General features: G+C 34.5%; 1 protein-coding gene across 1 annotated transcript in view; it reads right to left on the reverse strand.

The window, feature by feature from the left end:
- LOC141295776 (uncharacterized) overlaps positions 1 to 27,332 on the reverse strand; it is a 122,795-nt gene that overhangs the window by 19,429 nt on the left and 76,034 nt on the right. Inside the window, exons 13-14 of the mRNA XM_073827048.1 lie at positions 20,422 to 20,661; positions 4,487 to 4,856 (exon numbers count right to left, since the gene is read on the reverse strand). Coding sequence (XP_073683149.1) covers positions 4,487 to 4,856; positions 20,422 to 20,661 — 610 coding nt within the window. The remainder of the gene's footprint in view (positions 1 to 4,486; positions 4,857 to 20,421; positions 20,662 to 27,332) is intronic.

Here is a 27,332-nt window from a genome sequence, read left to right on the forward strand (position 1 = left end):
TTTTGAACAAATCACTTGACTTGAATGTATCAGTGTGTGTTTATTATAAATAATTGGCATTCATTTTTTCAGTAATGTGTTGTAACTGACAATAAAATGTGCCATTATTTTGCCATAATTTTCACATTGCGTTCTTCTGAGGTAAATGCTAGCGTTATTCCACTCAGCGCATCTTCCTTCTAGAAACAAAAAGTAGCCAAGATGAACTTGATGAATGTTCACATTAGTTTTTTACGGAGATGATGTGTGCATCTAACTAAATGTTTAAAATTTGAAAAGCGGAGCCGTTTGTGGGTGTGATTACATTAGAGAAATTATTACATTTAAAATACTGGAACTCGGTTTGGAATCATACAGATAACTTTATCAGAGAATATTTGTTTTTGACATGACCTTTAAACGTAGACATTTCAAGCTTGCTATATATATATTTCACATACCTGTGAGGCACGTATTCACAGACATTCAGGTTGTTTTATTTACGTTTCTGTGAAGAGAGGTGACGGAAACCGAGAGCAAAGAGCGCACCCTGTTTATTCTCTTTATTTTACAAAAGCACATTGTTTTCTAGTTATTATGACTGTACACACATAAACATAGATACTTTGCAGTTTCAAAATGATGAAGTATTTTTAGTTATTTTCACGGCTATCAGGAAAAAAAAAAAAAACAATACACAGTGTTGCCGAGGGATGTTTTTCATGTCCGTTAGGGCTGGGAATCGATTTAAAAAATAATCGATTTCTCGATTCTGAGGTATCCCATCAAGGGGAATCAACTCCTCATTCCGAGCCGTTTTCAATTCCACAAGCGTCGATACACGAAAATAAACTGAATGAAAATGAGTCATTCCTGAGCTCATCTGAGTTTGAGGATGCAGCCTTCTGTTTGAGAAGCACCCATGAATTTGCCTCTTGCTTGCTAATAGTTATTAGAAGTCTGATTCGTTTCCACAAAAAGGTTCGTTCAGATAAATAGTTATATTTAGCTATAGAAAAATTGTAATTCTTACAAATGAAGGCTACTTTCTACAACCTTTATATTCTACAGTCATTGCAAAATTAGCTTCCTCCAATCTGAAAAAAAAATATATAATAAAGTAAATAATAAAGACTTTAAAATGAATCCAAAAAATAGTGAGGAATCGATTCTTGGAATTGAATCCAATCAATTCCTGAACCAGGAATCAGAATCGGAAAAGTCACTTGTTTAGTGTGACATATATATATATATTGAGATGTACTGTTCTGTATGTGCTGTGCTGCTTACTCTGAGGCGAAGTCAATGTTGTGTGCTTGTGGTGCTGAGGGAAGTTGGGTTTAGTTTAACATGAGATACAGTCTTGTGTTTCAGTGCGGTCTGCCTTCAGGGCTCCCATCTGTGCGGCATTGCAGTTTTTATGTAATCCAGATCTGAGCATCATTTGTTGCCATTATAGACTCTAAAGAAGTTATCGTATGAGTTCTGTATCCGTTGTCATGAGTATTACATCATCTGATTACTGGCTATGAAAACTGTTGTTAGAACCTTGCATGCTTATTCAATTGAGATTGCAGTATTTGCTTGTTGTTTTAATGTTTGTGTGGTGTGTGAGAGAGAGAGTGTGCGTGTGTGTGTGTGTGCGTGTGTGTGTGTGTGTGTGTGTGTGTGTGTGTTTGTGTGTTTGTGTGTGTGTGTGTGTGTGTGTGTGTGTGTGTGTGTGTGTGTGTGTGTGTGTGTGTGTGTGTGTTTGTGTGTTTGTGTGTGTGTGTGTGTGTGTGTGTGTGTGTGTGTTTGTGTGTGTGTGTGTGTGTGTGTGTGTGTGTGTTTGTGTGTGTGTGTGTGTGTGTGTGTGTGTGTGTTTGTGTGTGTGTGTGTGTGTGTGTGTGTGTGTGTGTGTGTGTGTGTGTGTGTGTGTGTGTGTGTGTGTGTGTGTGTGTGTGTTAGAGCAGGTTGAGTGCTGCTTTGAAGCCCAGTCATGCCTGATGTCCAAACGGGCCTAATGTTTTTCTTTTGGTTGTGTTGGTATTTCATTTATTTGTGTTTGTGTAGATTTGTTTTGTTTTGCTGTCATTGCTGTGGTTTCCATCAGTGGTGGTTTTTTTTTCTTCTTTTTTTACTATTGGTATCTGTTATTGTTTTAAATTTGGTGTGTGAGTTTAACTTATTTCGTTGTTTTTCCTAATGTTTTTTTTTCTTGTACTTGATATATTTTGCTTATTCTGAGTATATTATATATATATTTTTTCATGTTATATTGGGTTGTTACAGTTTGCCTTTTTTTATATGTATTTTTCTTCTTGTTTGTTAATTGGCATTTAATCAATTTATTTATTTTCTTAATGTAATTTCTTAATGTAATTTCACTGTTATTTCTTACTTTTTTGGTTGTAGCCGAGTGCTGCCGAATGCACCTTGGAGTTTTACTTCAGGTTGTCAATATTATTGTGTCACTATTGCTTCATCATTGTTTGCAGTGAATTTTTGTGGGTTTGATTCTGATTGGTGTGGTTTCTTTTTTTTTTGTAAACCTGGTGCTGTTATATTAACCCACTTCCTACACCACACTGAAAAATGCTTTTCTTACTTAGATTTTTTTTGTCTTGTTTCCAGCCAAAATATTTAAAAATTCTTAAATCAAAAAAGATTTTCTAGCAAAATGATTTTCTTTTCAAACAGAAAACAAGATTATTTTTCTTACCCCATTGGCAGATTATTTAGCTTGTTCTAAGCAAAAACAAAAACTTAATTTTGATGTGTTTTTTCTGAAAACAAGTCTAGATCAAAAACTATTCTTGATTTTGTTCCTTAATTTTTTTTTTCCTTTGACCAATACAATTTGATTGTGCTGGCTTTTGGATTTAGATTTGGATTTGTTTAAATGATTCTTTGGCCAATCCATTTAGCTTTAAAAAGGTATTTTTTTTGTACAGATACTGATGGCTCTTGTCTTTTCTAAGTGGATTGTACTTGTGTGCCTTCATTTAGGTAGTTCTCCGTGTTATTTTGGGGTGGCACAGTCACTACAATTCAGTCACTTGCTACACAATCATCACATATGATCCCTCGAGATGTAATTAACCATCTCTTCCAGCAAAAATACCAAATCCATAATCCATAATAATGCTTCCTCCAGTAAAAAAAAAAAAAAAAAGTGGTCTGGTCTGAATCAGAAAAGAAATCTGCACAGTTCAAGCACTGTTTACAAGCCAAAACAGCTCTAAACAAACATGTGGCTGGACTTTCTAAGAGACAACAGGAGATGGACTTGTATGGATGTGTTATTATGGATTAAGGACTTGTATTTTAGTTAAAAACATCTAGATAGGCTTTGTTTTAGCTTTTGTCTTCTCAAGATGTTAACTGATGGACTGGAGTGGTGTGGATTAATAATGTGCTTGTTGACAAGTTTCACCGATAAACTCGGCTAAATGCAGCTAAACGTGGCAGAGAGGGGCGGGGCTAGTAGAGCTCATTTGCATTTAAAGGGCCCATGCAATAAAATGCAATAAAAAGCTGATTTTTTGCAGAGCTGATTTTGACAAGGTAAAAGGGTGTTTTTTTTACACTACTATTGAGAATTTTCAACCAAAGTATATTATAGACTTTTCATTAAGACCCTAAAGAAAGCCATCCGATGACCCCTTTAAACTTTTAAAAACACTCATTTATTTGCACACATATGTTTTCCCATGCAACCTTTTCGGTTTTGGAGGTTATCCCAACTCCATATTTTCCTTTGATTACATCCTTGTTTTCATTAACAAGTTGGGCAAGAAGTAACAGCTCTTTTAATGCTGCCATGATTATTCTATTCTGTTAATAAAAAGGCTGTTTATATGCATTTCAGCTAATTGTTTTATGAGAAACACGTGTAAAATCAGCTGAACATGTACTTGTTCAATTATGGACATTTAGCCTGCATTTTAAAATTTTATTTGAATGTGGCAGCATTTTTTTAAACTTTATTTGAACATGGCAACATAATATCTCCTCCCCTATCAGCCAATCACTGTGCGCATAGTTAATTAGCATGGTGACATCATTCATAGCCACGAGGTCAACCCCGCCTTTACTCTTAGCTTAAGACTTCTCTCTATTCCTTAGTAAAAGTTTGTCTCAGCAGCTTTGTGAATGGGTTTTAAGAAAAAAACTCTTAGCTAACAAACTGAACAAACAAACTCATCCGAATCTCGCATGGCCTGAGGGTGAGCACATTTTAGCTCATTTAAATTTGTGGCAGAACTTTTCCTTTTAAGTGTCACTGAAACAAAATCGAGTTTCAGAAAACTAGTATTACTAGACAATGTAGATCAGTGGTTCTCAATCCTGGTCCTGGGGGACTCCCCTTATTTAACACACCTGATTGAGATTATCACCTCATTAAAAGAGAGATTCATGAACTGAACTAACGAGCTGATGATCTCAATCGGGTGTGTTAAATAATGTGCAGAGCAGGGGTCCCCCAGGACCAGGATTGAGACCCACTGATGTAGATGAACCATACCTGTGGTGATCTGTGTGACGAACACGTCGTGGCTCTTGTAGAAAACTCTGGCACACAGTGCAGAGAGGCTCTTGGTCTTGTGAAGGGCGTTCTGGTATGAAGACAGCAGCTGATCGGCGATGTTGTCGGCTGCGGCGTGAGAATGGCTCAAACGCACGGTGAGAGACAGAGAGGCGTAGCGAGCGCAGCTGGACTGCAGCAGACGGCATTCGACGGTGCCGCCGGGGATCTCTGAGACGCTGTGATGAGATGATCTGTCTGTGGGACTGTCCTGCACAGCCATAACATGCAGCTCCACCGCCGCTCCTCTGGGCAAAGACGGAACGACCGCAACGCTGCTCTCTACCTGTGCCGCACCTTCACACTCCTCCTGTGGACGGACACAAATGATCCAAACATGCACTGCAACAAGATCCTGCAACTAAAATATCTACACAAGACAAACAACAAATCTGGCATCTTTTCATGTTCTTTTTGCAAACAAGAAGAGGAGACCTTAGTACATCTTTTTTTTGATTGTCCCTTATCCAAGCAATTTTGGTCTGATCTAGGTTCTCATATATTTGACTCTGCCAACGTTGTACACTCCTTTAGTTTAAAAGATATTATTTTTCATTATAATAATTCTAAAAATAAACCCCTGGAACATATTATAAACTTTTTTATTTTATATGGTAAATTTTTCATTCATAAACAAAAATTTTCAAATTGTTCCCCTTCTTATCCCCTTTTTAAAATTGAAATAAAATCACTTCTAAAATCTCTTCACCTGATAAAAAAAAAAAAAAATACAAGATTCCTGAATTATTATAATGAGTTATTTAAAGAAAACCTGAATATGTAGAAGCTTTCCTTATATGTATTTGTTTCAATTGCTTTGTAACATCATTGTAATTTCATGTAAAATCGTTTTTTTTTTTTTTTTTTTTTGTATCAATGTTTATTTACCTTTAATGTGTATATGTTTGTGTTTGTCATCATTTTAATTCAAATTATTGGTCATTATTTTATGGATTTGTATGTGATCCCTTGGCTTTGTTCTTTTTGTATTATCTGTTCAAGCATTAATAAAAAAAAAAAAAAAAAAAAAAAATCTGGCATCTTTCTCTCGTCTGACCAATATAATGTAATCTCTTAATATTTTTTTCTCCTTGGTAAAGTCACATTGTCATTAAATGGTTTCTGCAGGGATTTTTTTATGATGAAAATGTAAGGAAATTACAAGAGGCACAGAATGCATTAAAATGGAGTGAGCTTATAATTAAAACAAGAACAAATGTAGGCTAGTGTGGTCATAATAAAAACATAAGAATAACTTCATTCAAAGGGAAAACTAGTTGATTTTTCTGACTCCACTGACAGATAGTTGTTCTTGTTTTAAGCATAAAAATATTTAATGTAGCTGCATTGAGGGCTTGTACAGACAGAGAGACAAAAACAATCAAAACTGCAACAAGATCAATGAAAAGATCCACACAAAGCAAGAGAACTAAGGATTGTAAATGGTTTTCGTTCATCAGCTGATGTTCAGTGGCTGATCATATCAAGAGGATTCAAAACCCCGAAACAGCAGATCTACCGCTTTGAAACTAAAGACACACTACAGCTGTTTTATGGACTGAAAATAAATTAAAATGCATTTCAATTTATCAGGTACTTTGATTTCTCTTAAAACAACTCTAGCAAACTTCATTATGTGATGACACCTTTATTAACACATTTAGAACTCAAAAAAATGTTTTTCTTCGATTTTTTGTATTGTTTCCAGCCAAATTATCGACAAATTCTTAAATCAAGGATTTTCTAGATGAGTAAAAAATAACTGTCTTGTTTTCAGAAAACAAAACTAAGTGCATTTTTGCTTAAAGCGTGCAAAATAATCTGCCAATGAGTAAGGAAAAAAATCTTGTTTTCTGTTTGAAATAAGATTTTTTTGCTTACCCCATTGGCAGATTATTTTGCTTGTTCTGAACAAAAACTCTCTTTAATTTTGACTAATTTTTCTAAAAACAAGATTTTTTTTTAACTCGTCTAGAAAATCCTCATTGATGTAAGAATTTTTTGATATTTTGGCTGGAACAAGACAAAAAAAAAAAAAAGGTAAGAAAAGCATTTTTTGCAGTGCTACTATATTTTCAGAAAACTAGTTAACACTGCTGTGTGAGCTTGGCATCCTTCTCTTTTCTGACCACTTTATAAGAGCAAGTATAATTTTTTATACCAAGTATATAATTTTTTTCAAGGCCTTAAATTTCAAAAAGTCAAATTTAAGTACTTCAAGCACCTTGTAGGAACCCTGTTAAACGTATCTTTGTTTAATGTGTTTCTTAAAATGTTTAAGAATGTTTCACTCTGCGCAGTGAATGCAACATTTAATGCAATGACTAAATTAAAGACTGCACTGATTTAAGTCATAACACTTAAGCCTTTATGTATAATGCATAACAAAGGTATTTGTAATGTATGTATGGATGTATGTAATGCATTTTATTTTTTTTATGAACAATTGTAACCCAAGTTAAAAAAGCATTATAATATCTAAAGGTTTGTTTTGTCATGCATTTTAATGCATAGCAATTTCTAAAAGCAAAATATTATAATTTATTATAACTCTAATTACAATCATTCGCAAGGATCATACACCGCATTAAAATACCTTTATAATGCATTATATGTAAATGCTGTTACCAAGACCTTTTTAGGCCTTATTTTGCGTAAGGGTGATTTTACCAAGTTACTTAAAAGTAACCAAACAAGTTTCCACCTGAGCCCAGCTGAACCAGTTTAAAACCAGCTTAAACCAGCCAAGACCAGCCAAAGAGCAGAGCAGCTGAATAAAGATCACACGAACCTTCAAAACACGCGTTACCGAACCACAACAAAGACACGCGACATGATTGATTCCAGACACGCACGGCTCATTTTACACCATTTCACCACATTGGAGAGCAGCAGTGATGGCTTTAAATGTCTTCATCATCATCATCATCATCACCCTCCGCAGAGTTAAAATCTTTACTCTCGGTTGGCGTCTGCGCGCGGGCCATTATCGCTTCTCCAGCATCTTTGTGCTCGCGCCCGGCACAATGCAACCCTCAAATAACACCGTCTCATCTGCTAATGGGGGACAAATGAGTGTTTTATACAACAGCCGCTTTGTTGGGCCGTCGATAAGGGCAAAAACACTTAACCCCCTTTTCAATTGGCTGGATCAATTTTCATCCACTCACATCCCACTCCAGCACAGCGGAATAATGACGGGTTACATACACTTTATTTTGAAATTCACTCAAAAGCAGACGGCGAATAAATCAGAGGCGGCGCGGAGAGCCTTTTCTCCCAATTTCAGGTCGCGTCCCGCTCGTGACCCGACGGCCCAACGCTGCACTTACATCCAGATTAAAGCAGCCGCCGCTGATTGCGGATCAACATCCAGCCACTTTTCTGCGCGGCTGCGAGTAAACAATAGCGGCTTTAAGTAGCAGCGAGCGCGTGTGTAAAGTGTTCACTCAGACGCCTGTAACGAGTGCGCTTTAATACCACCAAGATTAGCACTTAACGCCGCAGAGGTGCCGTAATGAACGGGAGGCTGTTAATGGCCCTCAGGGACCGTAATCTGGGATCCGAAGGGCCTTGTTTAGGGACTTTAGAGGCCGACCTTGCGGCCCGTGACATCCAGCCTGAAATGCATCAGTGGACCACCTTCATGGGGCAAAACCACTCAAAAACTCTGAATCAGACTAGATCAGGTGCATTCATGCCTCAAATCATGTGACTGTTATCCAATCCAGACCAAGTGTGACCCACACAACCAGTCATGTGAGTCAATTTTTTGAAATTGAGATTTATACATCATCTGAAAGCTGAAGCATTTTCAATTTGATGTGTGGTTTGTTAGGATAGGACAATATTTGGCTGAGATACAGCTATTTGAAAATCTGAGGGTGCAAAAAAAAATCTAAATATTGAGAAAATCGCCTTTAAAGTTGTCCAAATGAAGTTCCTAGCAATGCATATTACTAATCAAAAATGTCAGACTCTGAACAAAACCAGCTGACAGTAAAAACTCTAAAAAGAAAAGAAAATCTAATTAATATGACCAATATTTACATTTCTTATTAGAGCAAAACTGACTAATATTTACATTTTTGACCAATACTGACCAACCAATATCTAAATGTTAGGGATGCACCAAATGTTCGGCAACTGAAATTATTTGGCCGAAAATATCAAAAAAATTATTATAATAAGCAAAAAGTCTGAATAAATGATAGCAAACAAATGAGGTTCCAAGCAGTGACAGCGAGAGACTGTTTAGAAGCGCATCGCATGTCTTCATGAGAAGAGAAAGGTTACTGTATGATGACTGAAATCATCCATTAGTCAATCAACTCCAGAACGTTCTGTTGTCTAATACACCAGACACCAATTGTGTTTATTCTGACAGCAGCTCCTTAGCCAGGGTTCAAAGACCAAAGATGACAATCATTCACAAATCTGCTGCTGCCAGCAAACACTAGGACTGAGCTCTTCTTGCGGGTTTACCACTAAATAAAAGACAACATTCAGAAATGTTAATATTGTCTTTAAACTGTTGTTCTGTCAAATAAAATAAAAAAGTAAGACAAAAATAATGCTAACAGTCATTCCAACAGCTCTATTAACACATTTATTCTAACATTCTCCTTTGCTCAGCAAGACTGCATTTATTTGTAGATTATAAACACATGCCTGATTCAAGAAGGAGAAGGGCGTCTTAAAAATGGCCAAAGAATGTTATTTTGCTAACTTATTCATTTTAAGTTAAATTGTGCTTTGTTGGTAGGCTATAATGTCTGCTAGAATGTTTAAAAAGTTCACTGTTAAGTTAAATATTTTTAAATAGTTGTTTTGTAATTGATTTTTATTTTTTTCGAAAAGCAAGACAAAACTGTAAAAAGAACATATTGGCTATTTAATTTATGCAATGGTGAAAAAAATTGGCAAAATACATGGGGAAAACATGAAAAACCATGTTCGGTTATCTGCCTTCAGCCTTCGGCCTACTGTTTGATTTCGTTCGGCTTCGGCCAAGAATTTTCATTTCGGTGCATACCTATAAAATATCTTACTCAGGACAGCACTAAATAAAAAATAACAAATTATTCACATTTTCACAGAATCTGCAAGGGGTTCCCAAACTCTCACATGCCACTCTAACTATAAAGATTCATTATAGAAAAGTCTGCGACCTTTTAAGATTTTACTCATTTCCACAACTTTTGTAATAGGTCTAGTAATCTAATTTTTATAAAATTTCCTCCCGAGAATATTGCTTCCTAAAAAAAAAAAGACAGCTGTTGATGGAATAAATTACAATAAGAAATGCGGTATATGATCTTCATTTCAAGTTATTTTCATAAGAAGCGATCTGTCAGCTGGAGAATCTCTGCTGTCCTGCAGGTGAGCGCCGCTGTCAGGATGACCCAGTTCTCATGAGTCTGGGAGGAGGTGAAACAGTAAACACCGTAATAAGGAAGCGGTGTAAAGTCAGCACTCAGCGGGGTGCTGATGGGCTCGGGATGCTCAGGCGCTTCCTCTACATTTCCTGCCCAGCGGGACGCCCTGCTGCAGCGGCTCTGTGTGTTTGTGCGGTGGGCCGACGCACGAGAGATACGGAAGACACGGACACTACCGCTGAACACAAACACTTCACCAGCTGCTCGAGAAACACCTTCACAGCAAAGTTTCAGTGTGACAAGATGTTAAAATGAAACAATACATCATTATCAGCCTCTCATCCAGTGTCAAACTACAGCAGTGATTTACACTTTCTGAAATTGATCTTCAGTCCTCCTCATATTTTCATTTATACTTTTCGAGAATCGCTTACTCTTAAGGTCATTGCACACTGAGTCTGAAATTTTTGTATGCGTTTTTCATCTTTTCTTTTTTTTGTACTTGTCATCCTTAAATCAAAATGCTTTTTACAGATGTGAAAATGCAGAAAATTGAACCTGATCCTAATTTTTTATGATGGATGAACGTTTCAGAGACATAACGTGAGGTCATATTTATTTTTTGACATGCAACATTTTTGGACGAAAATTTCAGAGTGTGCAATGGACTTGCTCAGAACTCTGAATGAAACTGACCGACAGTAAAAACTCTAAAAAAAGAAATAAAATCTTATTAATATTTACATTTCTTATTAGAGCAAAACTGACTAACATTTACGCTTTTAACCAATGCCGACCAGCCAATATTTAAACTTGTTAATTAAATGAAACAAAAATGACCAATATTTCTTACTAGAAAACAACTGACTGATATTTAAACTTCTTAATAAAATGAAATCAAATGACTTGAATTCTTTGATCAACATTTAAAATTCTGACCAATATTTTAATTTCGAAACAGAACAAAACCATCCCACATTTAAATCTTTAAGTAAATTTTGGTCAGTTTTGATATAATAAAATAAAAAATAATAAACTGACAGATCAAAACTGACCAAAATTTACATGTTGTCAGAGAATGAAACAACCAATGTTTAAATGAATTAACAGAACAAAACTCGCCAGTATTTCAGTCTCTTATTTGTTGATTTTTACTATATGTGACCTTGGGCCACAAAACCAGTCATAAGGGTTGATCTGGTATCTGATGGTGCAAAAAAATCTAAATATTGAGAAAATCTCAAATCTCAAAATGAAGTTTTCATATATGTATTGTAGAAAATTTACAAAATATCTTCATGGAACATGATCTTTACTTAATATCCTAATGAATTTTGGTCGATAATTTTGACCCACATAATGTATTTTTGGCAGTTATATATCATACAAATATATAACCGTGCTACTTGGTTTTGTGCTCCAGGGTCACATATTTTCATTTCTAAATAGAACAAAATCATCCAACATTTTAATCTTTAAATCATTTTTAAATGAACTGACAGATCAAAACTGATTTACATTTCAGGCCTCTTATTTGCTTATTTCTACTATAAATACAATATAGCCAGTTTCAAATGCTAAGGTCATGGGTTCGATTCCCAGGGAACGCATGATTGAATTTATATAATTGAATGTGCATCTGCCAAATGCATCAATGTAAATGTAATAAAGAGTTGCTACACAACTTCAAAAACTTGCTAAAGTTGTGAGTGATCAGAGGTGTGAGCAGGTTTGTTTAGATTGATCTGAAGTTAAACGCTCTCCACAAACAACACATCTGCTCAGGCACCAATTAACCCTGCAAACTCCATCACACACCCCATTACAGACATTATGAACGCTCCGGCAGCGGCGCACAGGTCACCAGCACACGGCAGTGTTTCTATTACGGCTTCTTCCGCCTCAGCGGCCCCATCTCCTTTAACTAGCGCTCTGATTGTTGGATGCGTGCTGAAGCCGCTGGTAAACGTGACGACTGTTTTATCGTTAATCTAAAGAAAGCATTTCCATCATATCACTCCAGTGCACAAATCCAGCCTCATGTCAATGATGTGAGTGCACACAGAAGAGATCACTGCTTATTAGACATCACTGCTGACAGTTAACACATACTGTACACACTTTAACACTACAGCATCATTTATGTCATTTATGCATTAATCAAAAGATATGCAAACTTGTTTACCTCACTTGCTCTTTCAAAATGGCAACATAAAGTAGACATTTTCAATTATATTTTCTGGGTGCATGTTGTAGATTTTACTGTGAATGTGTCATGCATATTCACAGTAATTTTTCGTTTTTCAATTTTTCATTTTTCATTTCACTCTCCAATTTTTTAACCTTGTAATTTTTAATTAAAATCTTCTCTCTGGTGACACTTAAATCTTTTAATAAAACAAAACAACTGATATTTAAATCTCTAAACAGAACAAAACCAGTCAATACTTAAATATTTTAATAGAACAAGAACAAAACAAACAATATTTAAGTCTCTAAACAGAACGAAACTAGCAGATATTTAAATCTCTTAATAGAACAAAACAGCTGATATTTAAATTTCTAAAAAGAACAAAATTAGCTGATATTTCAATTTCTAAACAGAACAAAACTAGCTGATATTTAAATTTCTAAACAGAACAAAACTAGCCAATATTAAAATCTCTAAACATAACAAAAAACAACCGATATTTGAATCTCTTAATAGAACAAAACTAGCCGATATTTAAATCTGTAAACAGAACAAAACTAGCCAATATTAAAATCTCTAAACATAACAAAAAACAACCGATATTTGAATCTCTTAATAGAACAAAACTAGCCGATATTTAAATCTGTAAACAGAACAAAACTAGCTGATATTTAAATTTCTAAACAGAACAAAACTAGCCGATATTAAAATCTCTAAACATAACAAAAAACAACCGATATTTGAATCTCTTAATAGAACAAAACTAGCCGATATTTAAATCTGTAAACAGAACAAAACTAGCTGATATTAAAATCTCTAAACATAACAAAAAACAACCGATATTTAAATCTCTTAATAGAACAAAACTAGCCGATATTTAAATCTGTAAACAGAACAAAACTAGCAGATATTTAAATCTGTAAACAGAACAAAACTAGCTGATATTAAAATCTCTAAACATAACAAAAAACAACCGATATTTGAATCTCTTAATAGAACAAAACTAGCCAATATTTAAATCTGTAAACAGAACAAAACTAGCCAATATTTAAATCTGTAAACAGAACAAAACTAGCTGATATTTAAATTTCTAAACAGAACAAAACTAGCTGATATTTAAATTTCTAAACAGAACAAAACTAGCCGATATTAAAATCTCTAAACATAACAAAAAACAACCAATATTTGAATCTCTTAATAGAACAAAACTAGCCGATATTTAAATCTGTAAACAGAACAAAACTAGCTGATATTTAAATTTCTAAACAGAACAAAACTAGCTGATATTTAAATTTCTAAACAGAACAAAACTAGCTGATATTTTAATTTCTAAACAGAACAAAACTAGCCGATATTAAAATCTCTAAACATAACAAAAAACAACCGATATTTGAATCTCTTAATAGAACAAAACTAGCCGATATTTAAATCTGTAAACAGAACAAAACTAGCTGATATTTAAATTTCTAAACAGAACAAAACTAGCTGATATTTAAATTTCTAAACAGAACAAAACTAGCTGATATTTTAATTTCTAAACAGAACAAAACTAGCCGATATTAAAATCTCTAAACATAACAAAAAACAACCGATATTTGAATCTCTTAATAGAACAAAACTAGCCGATATTTAAATCTGTAAACAGAACAAAACTAGCTGATATTTAAATTTCTAAACAGAACAAAACTAGCTGATATTTCAATTTCTAAACAGAACAAAACTAGCTGATATTTAAATTTCTAAACAGAACAAAACTAGCCAATATTAAAATCTCTAAACATAACAAAAAACAACCGATATTTGAATCTCTTAATAGAACAAAACTAGCCGATATTTAAATCTGTAAACAGAACAAAACTAGCCAATATTAAAATCTCTAAACATAACAAAAAACAACCGATATTTGAATCTCTTAATAGAACAAAACTAGCCGATATTTAAATCTGTAAACAGAACAAAACTAGTAGATATTTAAATCTGTAAACAGAACAAAACTAGCCAATATTAAAATCTCTAAACATAACAAAAAACAACCGATATTTGAATCTCTTAATAGAACAAAACTAGCCGATATTTAAATCTGTAAACATAACAAAAAACAACCGATATTTGAATCTCTTAATAGAACAAAACTAGCCGATATTTAAATCTGTAAACAGAACAAAACTAGCTGATATTAAAATCTCTAAACATAACAAAAAACAACCGATATTTAAATCTCTTAATAGAACAAAACTAGCCGATATTTAAATCTGTAAACAGAACAAAACTAGCAGATATTTAAATCTGTAAACAGAACAAAACTAGCTGATATTAAAATCTCTAAACATAACAAAAAACAACCGATATTTGAATCTCTTAATAGAACAAAACTAGCCGATATTTAAATCTGAAAACAGAACAAAACTAGCTGATATTTAAATTTCTAAACAGAACAAAACTAGCTGATATTTAAATTTCTAAACAGAACAAAACTAGCCGATATTAAAATCTCTAAACATAACAAAAAACAACCGATATTTGAATCTCTTAATAGAACAAAACTAGCCGATATTTAAATCTGTAAACAGAACAAAACTAGCTGATATTTAAATTTCTAAACAGAACAAAACTAGCTGATATTTTAATTTCTAAACAGAACAAAACTAGCCGATATTAAAATCTCTAAACATAACAAAAAACAACCGATATTTGAATCTCTTAATAGAACAAAACTAGCCGATATTTAAATCTGTAAACAGAACAAAACTAGCTGATATTTAAATTTCTAAACAGAACAAAACTAGCTGATATTTAAATTTCTAAACAGAACAAAACTAGCTGATATTTTAATTTCTAAACAGAACAAAACTAGCCGATATTAAAATCTCTAAACATAACAAAAAACAACCGATATTTGAATCTCTTAATAGAACAAAACTAGCCGATATTTAAATCTGTAAACAGAACAAAACTAGCTGATATTTAAATTTCTAAACAGAACAAAACTAGCTGATATTTTAATTTCTAAACAGAACAAAACTAGCCGATATTAAAATCTCTAAACATAACAAAAAAACAACCGATATTTGAATCTCTTAATAGAACAAAACCAACTGACATTTATTTCTCTTAATAGAAAAAAGGACAAATATGAAAGCAAGTTGTACGTAATAACATTCAACTAATCCTAAACCTATTAGCACTTGATTTTACTGTCCTGTTCCTCATATACATTCTAGGTAATAATTATGCCAAGTAATAATAACTTAATCTTAACCCTAACCTTATATTATCCAATATTTTCTCAGGTCAGTACACTGTAAAATAGTGTGATCCTAAACCCTATAGTAAGTACAGGTTTCATTTCATTTCAATTCTAAATTTAGTACTGAAACTCAAATATTTGTTTTGCTAAACATAAATGCATAAACTTGATTTTCTCAAAAATACAAATGTGAACATTTACACTGATGAGGCTTTATAGCCACTAAATAAACACAATGTTGGGGGTCAAAAAACACCTCGGTGAGATAAGATTATATTCCGTTTTTGTTTTAACATTTTTAGCAATAGTAACAAGGACACCTCAAAATAAATTGTAACCAATATTTTAATACAATACTAAGACAGTACTAAAAAAAGCATGAATGTGATTATCACTGATCTCTAAGCACAAGGAATATCTGATGAGAATCACAGCAGCTACAAACAAGAGTGAAAATAAGTGATGGAAGAGCAATGGCTGACAAATGAGTTGATTAATATTCGTGTCACACTAGTGTCCTGTTATATCACACTACACACCGCTACAGCATCAGTGCTGCGTTTGTATTAAAGCACATGAACAACTGCATGGGTCAAAATTATCGATTTATCTTTTATGCCAAAAATCATTAGGATATTGAGTAAAAATCATGTTTTATGAAGATATTTTGTAGATTACCTACCGTAAATATATCAGGGCTCCAAACTGTGACCAGAGGGTTGCATTTTGTGAAACCAAAAGTAGTAATGATAACTATACCATGGTGTTTTGGCAGAAATGGTCAAATGTTATTACGTTTTTCATTTCATGGTTTGTACAACCTTTTGAGAGAAATGCAAGCACTTTTCAATAACTTTAAAGCTTTTCACACAACTATTTCCAGCAATTTAAAGCTCTCCAATGCTTTAAATGTTATTTTTAATGGGATGACCAGAACACACTATGCAGTAAAAATAGAAATCAAATCACAATAACCAGTAGATGGATGCAGAGGATCACTTAATGGCTTATTAGTCATTCATTTTTACTTTTTGCTTCATATTTTAAAATAATAAAATCACTACTATAAAATATCAAATCATCAAGAAACCAGATTCAGCCAATTTTACACTTTTTTTGTGTATGAAGTAAGAAGTGTCACAAAGTGTCTTGAAAAACAAACTTTCCTTAAATGGTTTGCTTAAAAAGATGTTGGTCATTTCGATATAATGCTATAGAATAATAATGGCACATTTGATAAGAGTAGAATTTTCTATATAAAAATTAGATTTTGCACCCTACTTTTGTTAAAAAATAAATATTGCATGCTTCCCAACTCAAGCTTAATGCTTTACTGTCAAATCCGTATAAACATAGTATACAAGAAATTAATATGCAACTGCACTTATTCATGTAAAACAATGGTCCTTTTATGATTAAATGGCTTATATTCTTAATAATCCCCTCTCCCCTTCATTGGACAACTTTAAAGGTGATTTTCTCAATATTTTAATTTTTTTGCACCCTCAGATTCTACATTTTCAATTAGTTGTATCTCAGCCAAATATTGTCCTATCCTAACAAACCAGACATCAACGGAAAGCTTTTTCGGTTTTCAGATGATGTATACATCTCAATTTAAAAAGATTGACCATTATGACTGATTTTGTGGTCTAGGGTTACATTTGTGAAACACTGAAGCCCAGTGTCCTGCCAATGTTCAGATCAGTGGCTCAATGCCTGAACTTTAATATTTGGTCTTTCAGTCTTGAGCATTTGTCTGTATGCTGGTCTTAATCATCAACTTATTATCTCTTTTGTTGCATGGATATATTCTCATAACATTGGGCTGAAATGAGCGCTGGTGCTGTGTGAAATCCTCACCGCGGGGAAAAGCCCTTCCACGGTGAGCGCGGGATCAAACGGAGCAGATTCAGCACAGAACGGATAATCTCACGCTCACGAGACAAACCGCACACACCGACGCCAACATACAGACGAGACGAACATCAATCACCCCTGATTAAGCGCTCCATCTGATGAGCTCACGTTACAGACCTTTTTAGGATCATCATGATTTTTCACCACATGAAACCACCGAATTCCCATCACAGTTTAAAAATAATGCATTACAATATTGCATTGGTCAACAAAAATGTAACTAGTTAGTTACCTATTGTGGAAAGCAATGTATTGTTACTTTTGTGTCACCTTGGCTGGGCTTGCTTATTTGCTTTTAATAACAAAATACCCTTTGATTTAGGGCTGCTCGATTTTAGCAAAAATCATAATCGTGATTATTTTGGTCAATATTGTGATCACAAATATTTAAAGCGATTATGACTGGTCCAAAACTTTATATTAGTGATTCATTCAAAGATAGCAATACAGCATAAAAAAAAGATACAAATTAAAATAACTGCTTAAAAAAAAAAATACTGGATATTTTAAGCAAGTCTAAAGTAGTCTAACAATACTAAAGAAATTGAATGCAATTATTTAAATGTAAAATAAAACGGCATCTTCACTGCAATAGTTAAACATGGTTTGTTTCTTATTAAAACTACAAAAAGTCCTTCATTCAAGAGCAGTGGGTGATTTTTATTTTTGTATTTTTACATTTGATTAACATTAAGCACAAAGATGGCAGAAGGAATATTATTTGTTGGCGCTTTAAGAGCCACACGGATCCAATATACTGTTACACACGGATTTTCATTCTCAACTGTTTATGATCATTTAGGACATAACTGACAAGAGTTTACATCAATAATCACCAAACGCCTCATTTTGAAATATTTTTGCGTGTATTTGACCATTTAGGCACATTGAGCTAAAAGATAACTTTACATATCCGTGTTCTGCTCCACAGAACAGCGCGAGTTTTCTTAAACACTATTAAAAACACAACATCAAAGAAATAAATAAATCAAGCATGTCCTGTTTTATAAAAGTCAAGTTACATGATTTTATTGATTTGCATGTGAAATTATGCTTTTACGGAGGAGTGAATCACACCACTGGAAAGGGGGAGCGCTTGGGGCGTAATCATCATTTTATCTCGAGTACTGCCTTTTCATGATCGTTTGAAGCAGAAATCGAAATCAAAATCAAATTTTTATTAATTGCATATTTCGCAATATTACTGTTTTCACTGTATTTTGAATCAAATGAATGCAGAACATTATCACATTATAACAACACACCTGAATGATTAGAGTTTGTATATTGGTTCCTGATATCTAAACGCTCAATAATCGTGATGATAGTGAGCGGATCAATAAGAGCGAGTGTCAGGCGTCTGGAGGAGGAGCAGATCTCATGAGGCACAGAGAGCAGCAGATCAGAGGCGAGAGTTTGGAGGAGTGAATAAGGGGCTCTGAGGAAGACATCTGTCCCGTATCATTAAAGACGCGCACCGTTCTCACAACATCAAGTTTTCATGAGCGTTCAGCAGCTCGGGATCAGCTCGCGTTTAACACAGAAACAGTTTAGAGCAGATTTCACCAGGGACAGCCTTCATTTGCATTTAAATGTCAGATTCAGGAAGGGGCCGGAGGTCTCGGGGATTAATTGCTTTTCCCTAATCGAGCTCTCCTAAATAAACATAAAATAATGAAACAATTCAGACAGCAAGAGGAAATAATTACAACTATCTCAAAGCAAACAGGTTAATAAAACGATTAAGATAATATTAGTCTCAGGCTCAGACGACACACTTCACACAGCGTCTGATACATCAGTCTGACAGGAACTAGTCGCTGGATCTGATGAAGTGCGTGAGCTTCACAGTTTTGTAGAACATACGTAATATAGTCGTTACTTTTAATGAATGGATGTAAAAAATGCACTTCAAGACACAAGACACGTGTAATGGAAATTGTTTATAGATCTGCGAAAAGATGTGTTTTAGACCCTTTTAAGACCAAATAAATTAAATTTAAGGTAGAACAAAACATAAAAAATATTTATGTTCTTGGAAGTGCATTCATCATTTGATATGCCTTTATGAATGTAAGACTTTCTACTCTTTTTTAAGACCTTTCTAGGACTAATTTGTGGAAGAGGGTGAATTTAAGACCAACAATTATAGTTATTTATAAAATTATTACTATTATTATTATTATATTGTATTTAATAATCACAATAAAAATAAGAACTATTATTATATTAGGCACGAATTGGTCAAGACTGTGGGAATGTGAAAATCATTAAAACCTTTGAAAAATCAGGTGGAAAGAGATTTCGTTTTTTATTAAAACTCTCTTCACTGTATGGATTCTTTTTTAAATATTCCTCCAAACATCCCTAAAAAGTGGTTTTGCAAAAAAAAAAAAAAAAAAAAAAAAAAAAAAGTTAAATAATTTTCTATACAGTATTCCTATTTTCTGTATTGCATTCCTGTATTTTTAGTATCACATATGTGACCCTGGACCACAAAACCAGTCTTAAGTCGCTGGGGTATATTTGTAGCAATAGCCAAAAATACATTGTATGGGTCAAAATTTTTGATTTTTCTTTTATGCCAAAAATCATTAGGAAATTAAGTAAAGATCATGTCTATGAAGATTTTTTGTAAAATTCCTACTGTAAACCTATCAAAATGTCATTTTTGATTAGTAATATGCATTGTTAAGAACCTAATTTGGAGAACTTTAAAGGTGATTTTCTCAGTATTTTGATTTTTTGCACCCTCAGATTCCTAATTTTCAAATAAATGTATCTCGGCCAAATATTGTCCGATCCTAACACACCCATACATCAACAGAAAGCTTATTTATTGAGCTTTCAAATGATGTATATATCTCAGTTTTGTAAAATTTAACCTTATGACTGGTTTTGTGGTCCAGGGTCACATATTATAATAAAAAGTACAAAGTGGACAAACAAATTGTTGAGTGTGTTGAGGACAGTAGGTCATGCTAAAAAGATACTGCTTCTTCAGAAGATATTTTGTGTAATATGCAGGTGTGTGGAGCATGACATTAGATGATGAGGGTGGGGCTCAGGGCCTTTGTGAAAATGTTTCAATGCCGGCCATTTCTGAGTGTTTGGGCTCTAAAAGCAGTGATTGACTGACCTGGACATCCTGTAGTTTTGTGTTCCAGGTCTCTGTGATGACCACAGCGTGATCACGGTGAGTGATGTAGATGTGCGCCTGCAGTACGTGAGCCAGCGTCAGTTTGGAGTCCATCGCACGCAGAACCTTCTCCATGTGACCAAAGCAGAGCCGAGCCTGAAGAGCCAGCGGTCCATTCACCAGCTGCATGGAGCAGGGCACCAGAGCGATCTGTCCCGCACTGAACACTGCGTCCCGCACCTGAGACACACAAAACACCAATGAGTTAAACCGCATGACAAGCTAAGACTTTACTGTTAGATCTGCACACACAACACCTCAAAGACAAACTATTCAAACATTCAATAATGGGAGCCACACAACACTTTAATGAGAATGCTAATCAATCAATTGAATAATTTACATTTCATTTATATAAAAAAAAAATAACTAGTTGACGTTGAAAAATAGTAAATAAATAAATGTCCTCTTCCCCACGCCTTAACATGGTCAAGGGGTTTGAGTGACTGGGAGCTTAAAGGGGTCATTGATTACAAAACTCACTTTTCCATGTTGTTTGATTATTAATGTGTGTTGACAGTTTGTGAACACAACCACCCTACAATGAGAAAAATCCGTCCAGTGTTTTTTTTTTTCTATCTTTAAATGTAATATCCCCTTTTTAAAATCGGGTCATTCTCAGCTTCTTGTCAGTGTGATGAAACACATTTGATTGACATGAGCGTCTTACCTTAGCCCCGCCCTCACCGAGCTGAAACAGTCCCTATACGATCCTCATTGTGTGACTCAGGAGCAGAGGAAGACTCTAATTGATCGCTGATCCCGATCTACATATGCGTCTATGTTCATGTGAATCATTCCTGATGCAGCTTCACCCACAGCAGAAGTGAGGATAAGGGTTTTTTATGCATCTTTGCAAATGATCTTTCTTAATAAAGTGCTTGTTGGCAAGTTTCACCGATAAACGCGGTTAAATGCAGCTAAATGTGGCTAAATGCGGCTAACGTAAACATTACGGCTCATAATCCCACATCAGAGAGGGGCGGGGCGAGCAGAGCTCATTTGCATTTAAAGGGCCCATGCGATACAATGAGATGATATTTTGCAGAGCTGATTTTGACAAGTTTTTTTTACACTACTATTGAGAATTTTTAACCAAAGTATATTAGAGACTTTTCATTAAGACCCTAAAGAATTATATGAACTTGTGGAAAATGGGCATCCGATGACTCTTTAAGCTCCTTGTAGGGTTAGGGTTATGTGTGTTTTGTAGATTTGGAGAAGGCTTATGACCGTGATCACTTGTAGGGGGCACTCTAGAAATATGGGGTGCTGGGTACATTAATGAGGGCTATCTGGTCTCATTACAACTGGTGTGAAAGCTGTGTTCACATTAACGCTAGGCCTGGGAATGGCTTGGGATTCTCCAGGATGAGATGAGGGAAGTGGCCAGGGTAAAGGAAGTATGGTACGTAGTAGAAAATAGATGGATGGGAAAAAAGGAATTGTTTAAATAAGAATTACTGACCATGAGGAGTCACAGATCTATGAGTATGCTTTTAAAACAATCACTTTATGATCTGAAACACAATTATAGATCTGATCCATGCCAGCAGCTCTTCTGGCAGCACGTCAACATGAGAAAAGAGTCTAAACAACACACTGATGAGTTCACTCTTCTTTAATAGAGAGAAAACATGACACTGAGACGTCACTAGAAAAAAAAACTATTCATGATTCATCACCATACTCTTCCAACAAAGTTCATCCAGACAAACTTCATTTTAGTTTGAGAAAGCCTATTGAGAAAGTCTGAAAATCTCAAAGTTTGAAGACCATGAAGTCTCTTAAGGATGATAATACATGGGGCAACTTTATGAGCAATGTTGCCATCAATAGGAAACCAGGTGAGAAACATGGCCTACGACGAATCTCAAGTATCCAGACAGAACTTTTATGGTCTCTAAACTAGTTGCTTATTAGCATGCATGAATATTAGCCATGTATAAGTACTAATTAAACACACATTAATGCCTTATTCTGCATCCATAATCCTACCCAATACCTAAACTTAACAACTACCTTATTAACTATTAATAAGCAGCAACTTAGAAATATATTGAGGGGTATTATTAAGTCATTATTAACTATAGTTAATAGTCAACAAGTGTTACTGAACTTCTTACTCCCAAGCAATATTGCTCAAAAAAGTTGCCCAAAAGTTTTTTTCAGATATGCAAGGTTCATCTGTTTATTGTCTGTATCTATAAATTGATTAATGATTGAAAAAATGATGAAATTGATAATGAAAAATGATTGAATGAAATTGAAAAAGGAAATTTAGCTAATATTTGGAATGACTATCAATTTTTGTAAATAAGTAAAAAAATATAGCACACATTTTCAACAAAAATTTGGAAAATTTCTACAGCATGGCGGTGAATTAGCATTAACATTACATTAACTTCTTTAGCAGACGCTTTTACACAAAGCAACTTACTAATGGGAAACATTAAGTATCCTGTTCTATTTTCTCAGTTTTAACAAAAGCTGCAACATTTCAAAATTGCATTATATTCAAAATAATATTAACAAACAACTACATACCAGACTTGCAAACTTCTACTAAATGAAATTATACCATTTTATATTTCGATGCATTTATTTAATATTTGAGAATTGTTTGCTATTAGAAAATAATAATGCAAAATTGGCAAAACCCATAATAGATTAACAGAAACTAAGAGCGGATATAATATTCGGTGTAATTTTATAACAAAGCATTGTGCAATTAAAAATGACTCGATTTGCTTCGACTTCCATGAAAGTTCAGCATCTGAAATCAAGTATTTAGAGAAAAAGAAAACGTTTCAAGCCCTAATTCAGTGGAAAGTGCCATAAATCATAAAACAGTGATGGTTTCACCCAAAATCAGAGCCTGACATCAAAAAAGGTGCAATTCATTAACATTATTATAGCATTTGTGTTTGAACAGCAGAGCATGAATTAACGCGCTACACCTTCATTGTTATTTTGTCACCTAGAGATGTCGTTTCACACCAGCGATGAAAGCACAGCTCGTATGCATTCATAACTAGCTGATAATTAGCTGAGAATCCACAGACAATCTCTCTTCTGGAGACGCATAATCCTACGGCTAAAAATACATGCCATCAGATATGCAGGAGCGCGGTGAGCCGGAGAGGTCAGGTCCTGCGGGTCGAGCGAGGGACCGCGCCGATCAAACGGGCCGCAGGTGATCAGGTGTTAATTGAAGCTCTGGTAAAGCGTTTAGAGCGAGGCCCGAGCGGCAGGACGGTGACCTCTGCTGCGATCACAGCTGACTCGATCAATTGGTGCATACTGTGAAACGCAGCTTAAGAGCCAATTAACATGCATGTGCGGATACTGCATTTAGTCAGATTACCAGAGCCAATCTAAAGCACACAGAACACCGCCGCTTGACCTCCACATGCTCACAGACTCATGGAACCATGATGTCTTGTGGTTGTGAGTGATTTTAGAATGGAAAAACACATGGATTGTCCAAAAAACTTGTGCACATACACACAGGGTGAATCTTTTTTTATACTTATAGATTTTGTTAGTAGTTTTTATATTTTCTGCTTTCAGATTTTAGAAATTTTGCTTTCCTTCTAATTTAAATCTATATATAAATATATACACACACACATAAACACATGGGTCAAAGATGTCCATTTCAAAAAAAAATTTTATGTCCATAGCAAGCTCTTTAAATGCGTCTACATTTAAGGTTTCAGATAAGTTTTTGCAGAATATTTAGTTGAAATAAGATTACATTGTCATTCAGTGTAAAACAATATTTAGGTCAATTTATATTCATACAACATGCTTATTCTGACTTGTACATATTAAAATATGTAAAAGAATAAAAAAATGTATTGTGCTTTTAATGAGTAAACAATTCTTACTAACAGGATAGTGGCACTTTTTAAAAAAGGTAGGAATACAACTAATTCATATTTTGGGTGAAAGTAATTCATCTTTTAATATGTCATAAATTGATTTTTGTTGTAATTATGTCTGACAAAATTGTTACACTGCATGACATTTTAGTGGGTGTCTTCGGTAAGTTAGGGAAAAATGTATGATTTTTTTTTTTTTGCTTAGAAAAACAAAAATGCAATTAAATAAAACAGAAAAATGTTTAATTTTTTTTTTTTTTTTGAAAAACAACAATTTAAAACAGTATTACACTTATTTTGGAATATCAAGTTAAACTAGACGTAAATGAGAAATATTTCCAATGAGTTTTTCTTTTTATATTTTATTTGCTAAAGTTTTATTCATTTTGTTGTGTTTTTGTCATTTTTTATTCATTTTGTAAATTTGTGTGGTCTATCATGTTTATTAATTTCTATTAGTTTTTTTCATTTAAAAAATGTTGAAAACTAGATTTCCACTAGCTCTTCTTCTTGGATTTTTCATTTTCAAGGTCTCTACGGTTTTAATTCATTTTTATTTCAATTTTAATTATTTTAATATATCAAGGTAAACTAAATGAAAATGAAAAATGTTTCCATCCATTGTGTTATTGACTTTTTTTTTTTTTTTACTTTTTATGGTCTAAACTTTTTTTTAAATAATTCATTTTTATTTATATATTACATTTATATTTATACTTTTATAAATATAAATATACTTTATTTTTAGTATGTTAAACTAGATGGAATTGACAAACATTTAAATTAAATGTAATTTTTGTATCATTTCTATTTTCAAGTTAGTTTAGTATTTTTTCTCCATTTTTATTTTTATGTTTTTTTAGTTTTGGTCATTTTTATTAGTTTTTAATAATTATGTGGCATTAACTCTTAAATGTCTTAACAGTGTTTCATTTATTTCTATTTCATTTGTATATTTAGTTAATTTCAAGCAATATTTTCTTCTTATGGTTTTAACTTTTAGCTGTCCATTACAACCGTGATGGAGAACATCCTCAAACCAAACTCCCATCACCTTCTGTTATTCTGTGATAGAGACAAACTACTCTGTACACATCGAGTCCAAACACGGCCAGATTGATTCTCAACAGAACTAAAGCCAAAGATCACAATCTTTCTTCAAAAGCGTGATGACATCTACAGATTCATCCGCTGCTCTTTCTCCTCTGAACAAAATCAGCATTTTCCAAGATGAGTTTGGGAAACAGCAGATCAACAAACAGCGCTTTGCTGGAGGGAGGAAAGAGTCACATCCATTTCCATAATCATACGGCTTTCTCGTGATTCCCGGCTCCTGGCTTCACCTGTCAGCTCTGATGAATCTTCATCCGCGTCCCGCACCGCTACAAATTACAGAGACGGCCGAAGCTCGCGGCCGATCAATCAGCGCATCATTTACCTGCGAGCGCTATTTGGGCGACAAATCGACATTGGCGTTCCAGTTATGAGCCATCAAGCGGCATCAGAGATCCGGGACGTGCGGAGACCGTCTCCTAACAAACCGGCCTTCGGAAGCCCTCTCGCCTCCGCCGGCCCGCGACACGCAGCCGTATCTGGATTTGAATATCAAAAGCCAGACCTCTGGGCTATTATAATATTTAAAAACAAAAACCAGGTGCGGCGCCATCAATTATTAAGAGGCTCGCTCAGGTTACTCGGCGCCGGCGTTCTGCCAGGAGGAGATCTGGGGAATACTATTTACATAAAATTAACAGTTCAAAAGAAGGAGTTCACACACCAATCAAACTTGTTAATTGACTGTCAATGGTGTGTCCCTGAATATACAACACAACTACATTATTCATCTGCGCCGCTGACAGGGAAGACAGGCCAATTTGCATGGGCATCCAAAATCTGATCAACAACTACAACGGCCCATGCATTTTTAATAGAGCCCAGGGAGAGCATTAATATTCATAGGGGTCAAACTACGCCACTTGCGTTTCGTTTAACTCTTTACGGCACAACTTCTTCAAGCTTTATTTTGTGGCCTAACCGCATAGTTTCTTACCAAACTGAAAGGTCAGACGGCCGGAAGGAAACATGCATGTAAATGCTCCTCCTCGGGCATTTTAATGTTCTGCCGGTGAAATCTCGGAGGTCCCGGGATCTTGTTTGTTTGTTTTATGAGCGCTGGCAGCGGAGGTGACCTTACAGACGTGAGCTCTGCCAGAAGACGGGCCGCGCTGGGGAAAGTGACCCGCTATTGACGAACAGTCAGATTCAGTGGCTCTGGTCAAGGACAAGCAGAGGAAAAGCACCATCAGGTATGCTAATGGACGCACATCCCAACTGGATCTTCATGCATAATTGATCCCGCAGAGGAACGGCACACTTAGAGACACTCAAACACATCAGAACACTACTTTCTCTTTGCGATTCCAGACAATTTACAAAACAACTCAGAGCTGGTTCTAAAATAAAATGGGTGCTCAGGACCTGTGAGAAGAAAGAAGTAACGCCAGTTACGTAATAATGTTACTTTTTCAAAGTAACTAGTGAAGTAACGCATTACTTTTTAATTGACAAGAAAATATCTGAGTTACTTTTCTTCCATTTATTGATTAAAAGCTCTTCTGTCCCCATGTTGAGAGAAATCATGAGTAAGATGTTACTTTAGTTCTAGAATAAATGTGAACATGCATTAATTCATCTCACTCACTGAAAAACAGATCCAGTGTTCTTCAAAATGATTAAAAACACTGAAATTCAACGCAAACCTGCAATAATTAAATATGTTAAATAATACAAATATCCTTTATGTATTTAATCCCATTTTATTAACCGATGTCTTTGCTGCCGACCTTCGATGATCCAATTCATCCATACTAATAAGCAGAAATTACTCAAGATAATCATTTGTTTTCTTTTTTTATTGCTGAAGAGTTGACATTTTTTCTTCTGTGGTCTACTGTACAGACGTCA

This window comes from Garra rufa, chromosome 21 (genome assembly GCF_049309525.1).
Source record: "Garra rufa chromosome 21, GarRuf1.0, whole genome shotgun sequence".
Classification (NCBI taxonomy): domain Eukaryota; kingdom Metazoa; phylum Chordata; class Actinopteri; order Cypriniformes; family Cyprinidae; genus Garra; species Garra rufa.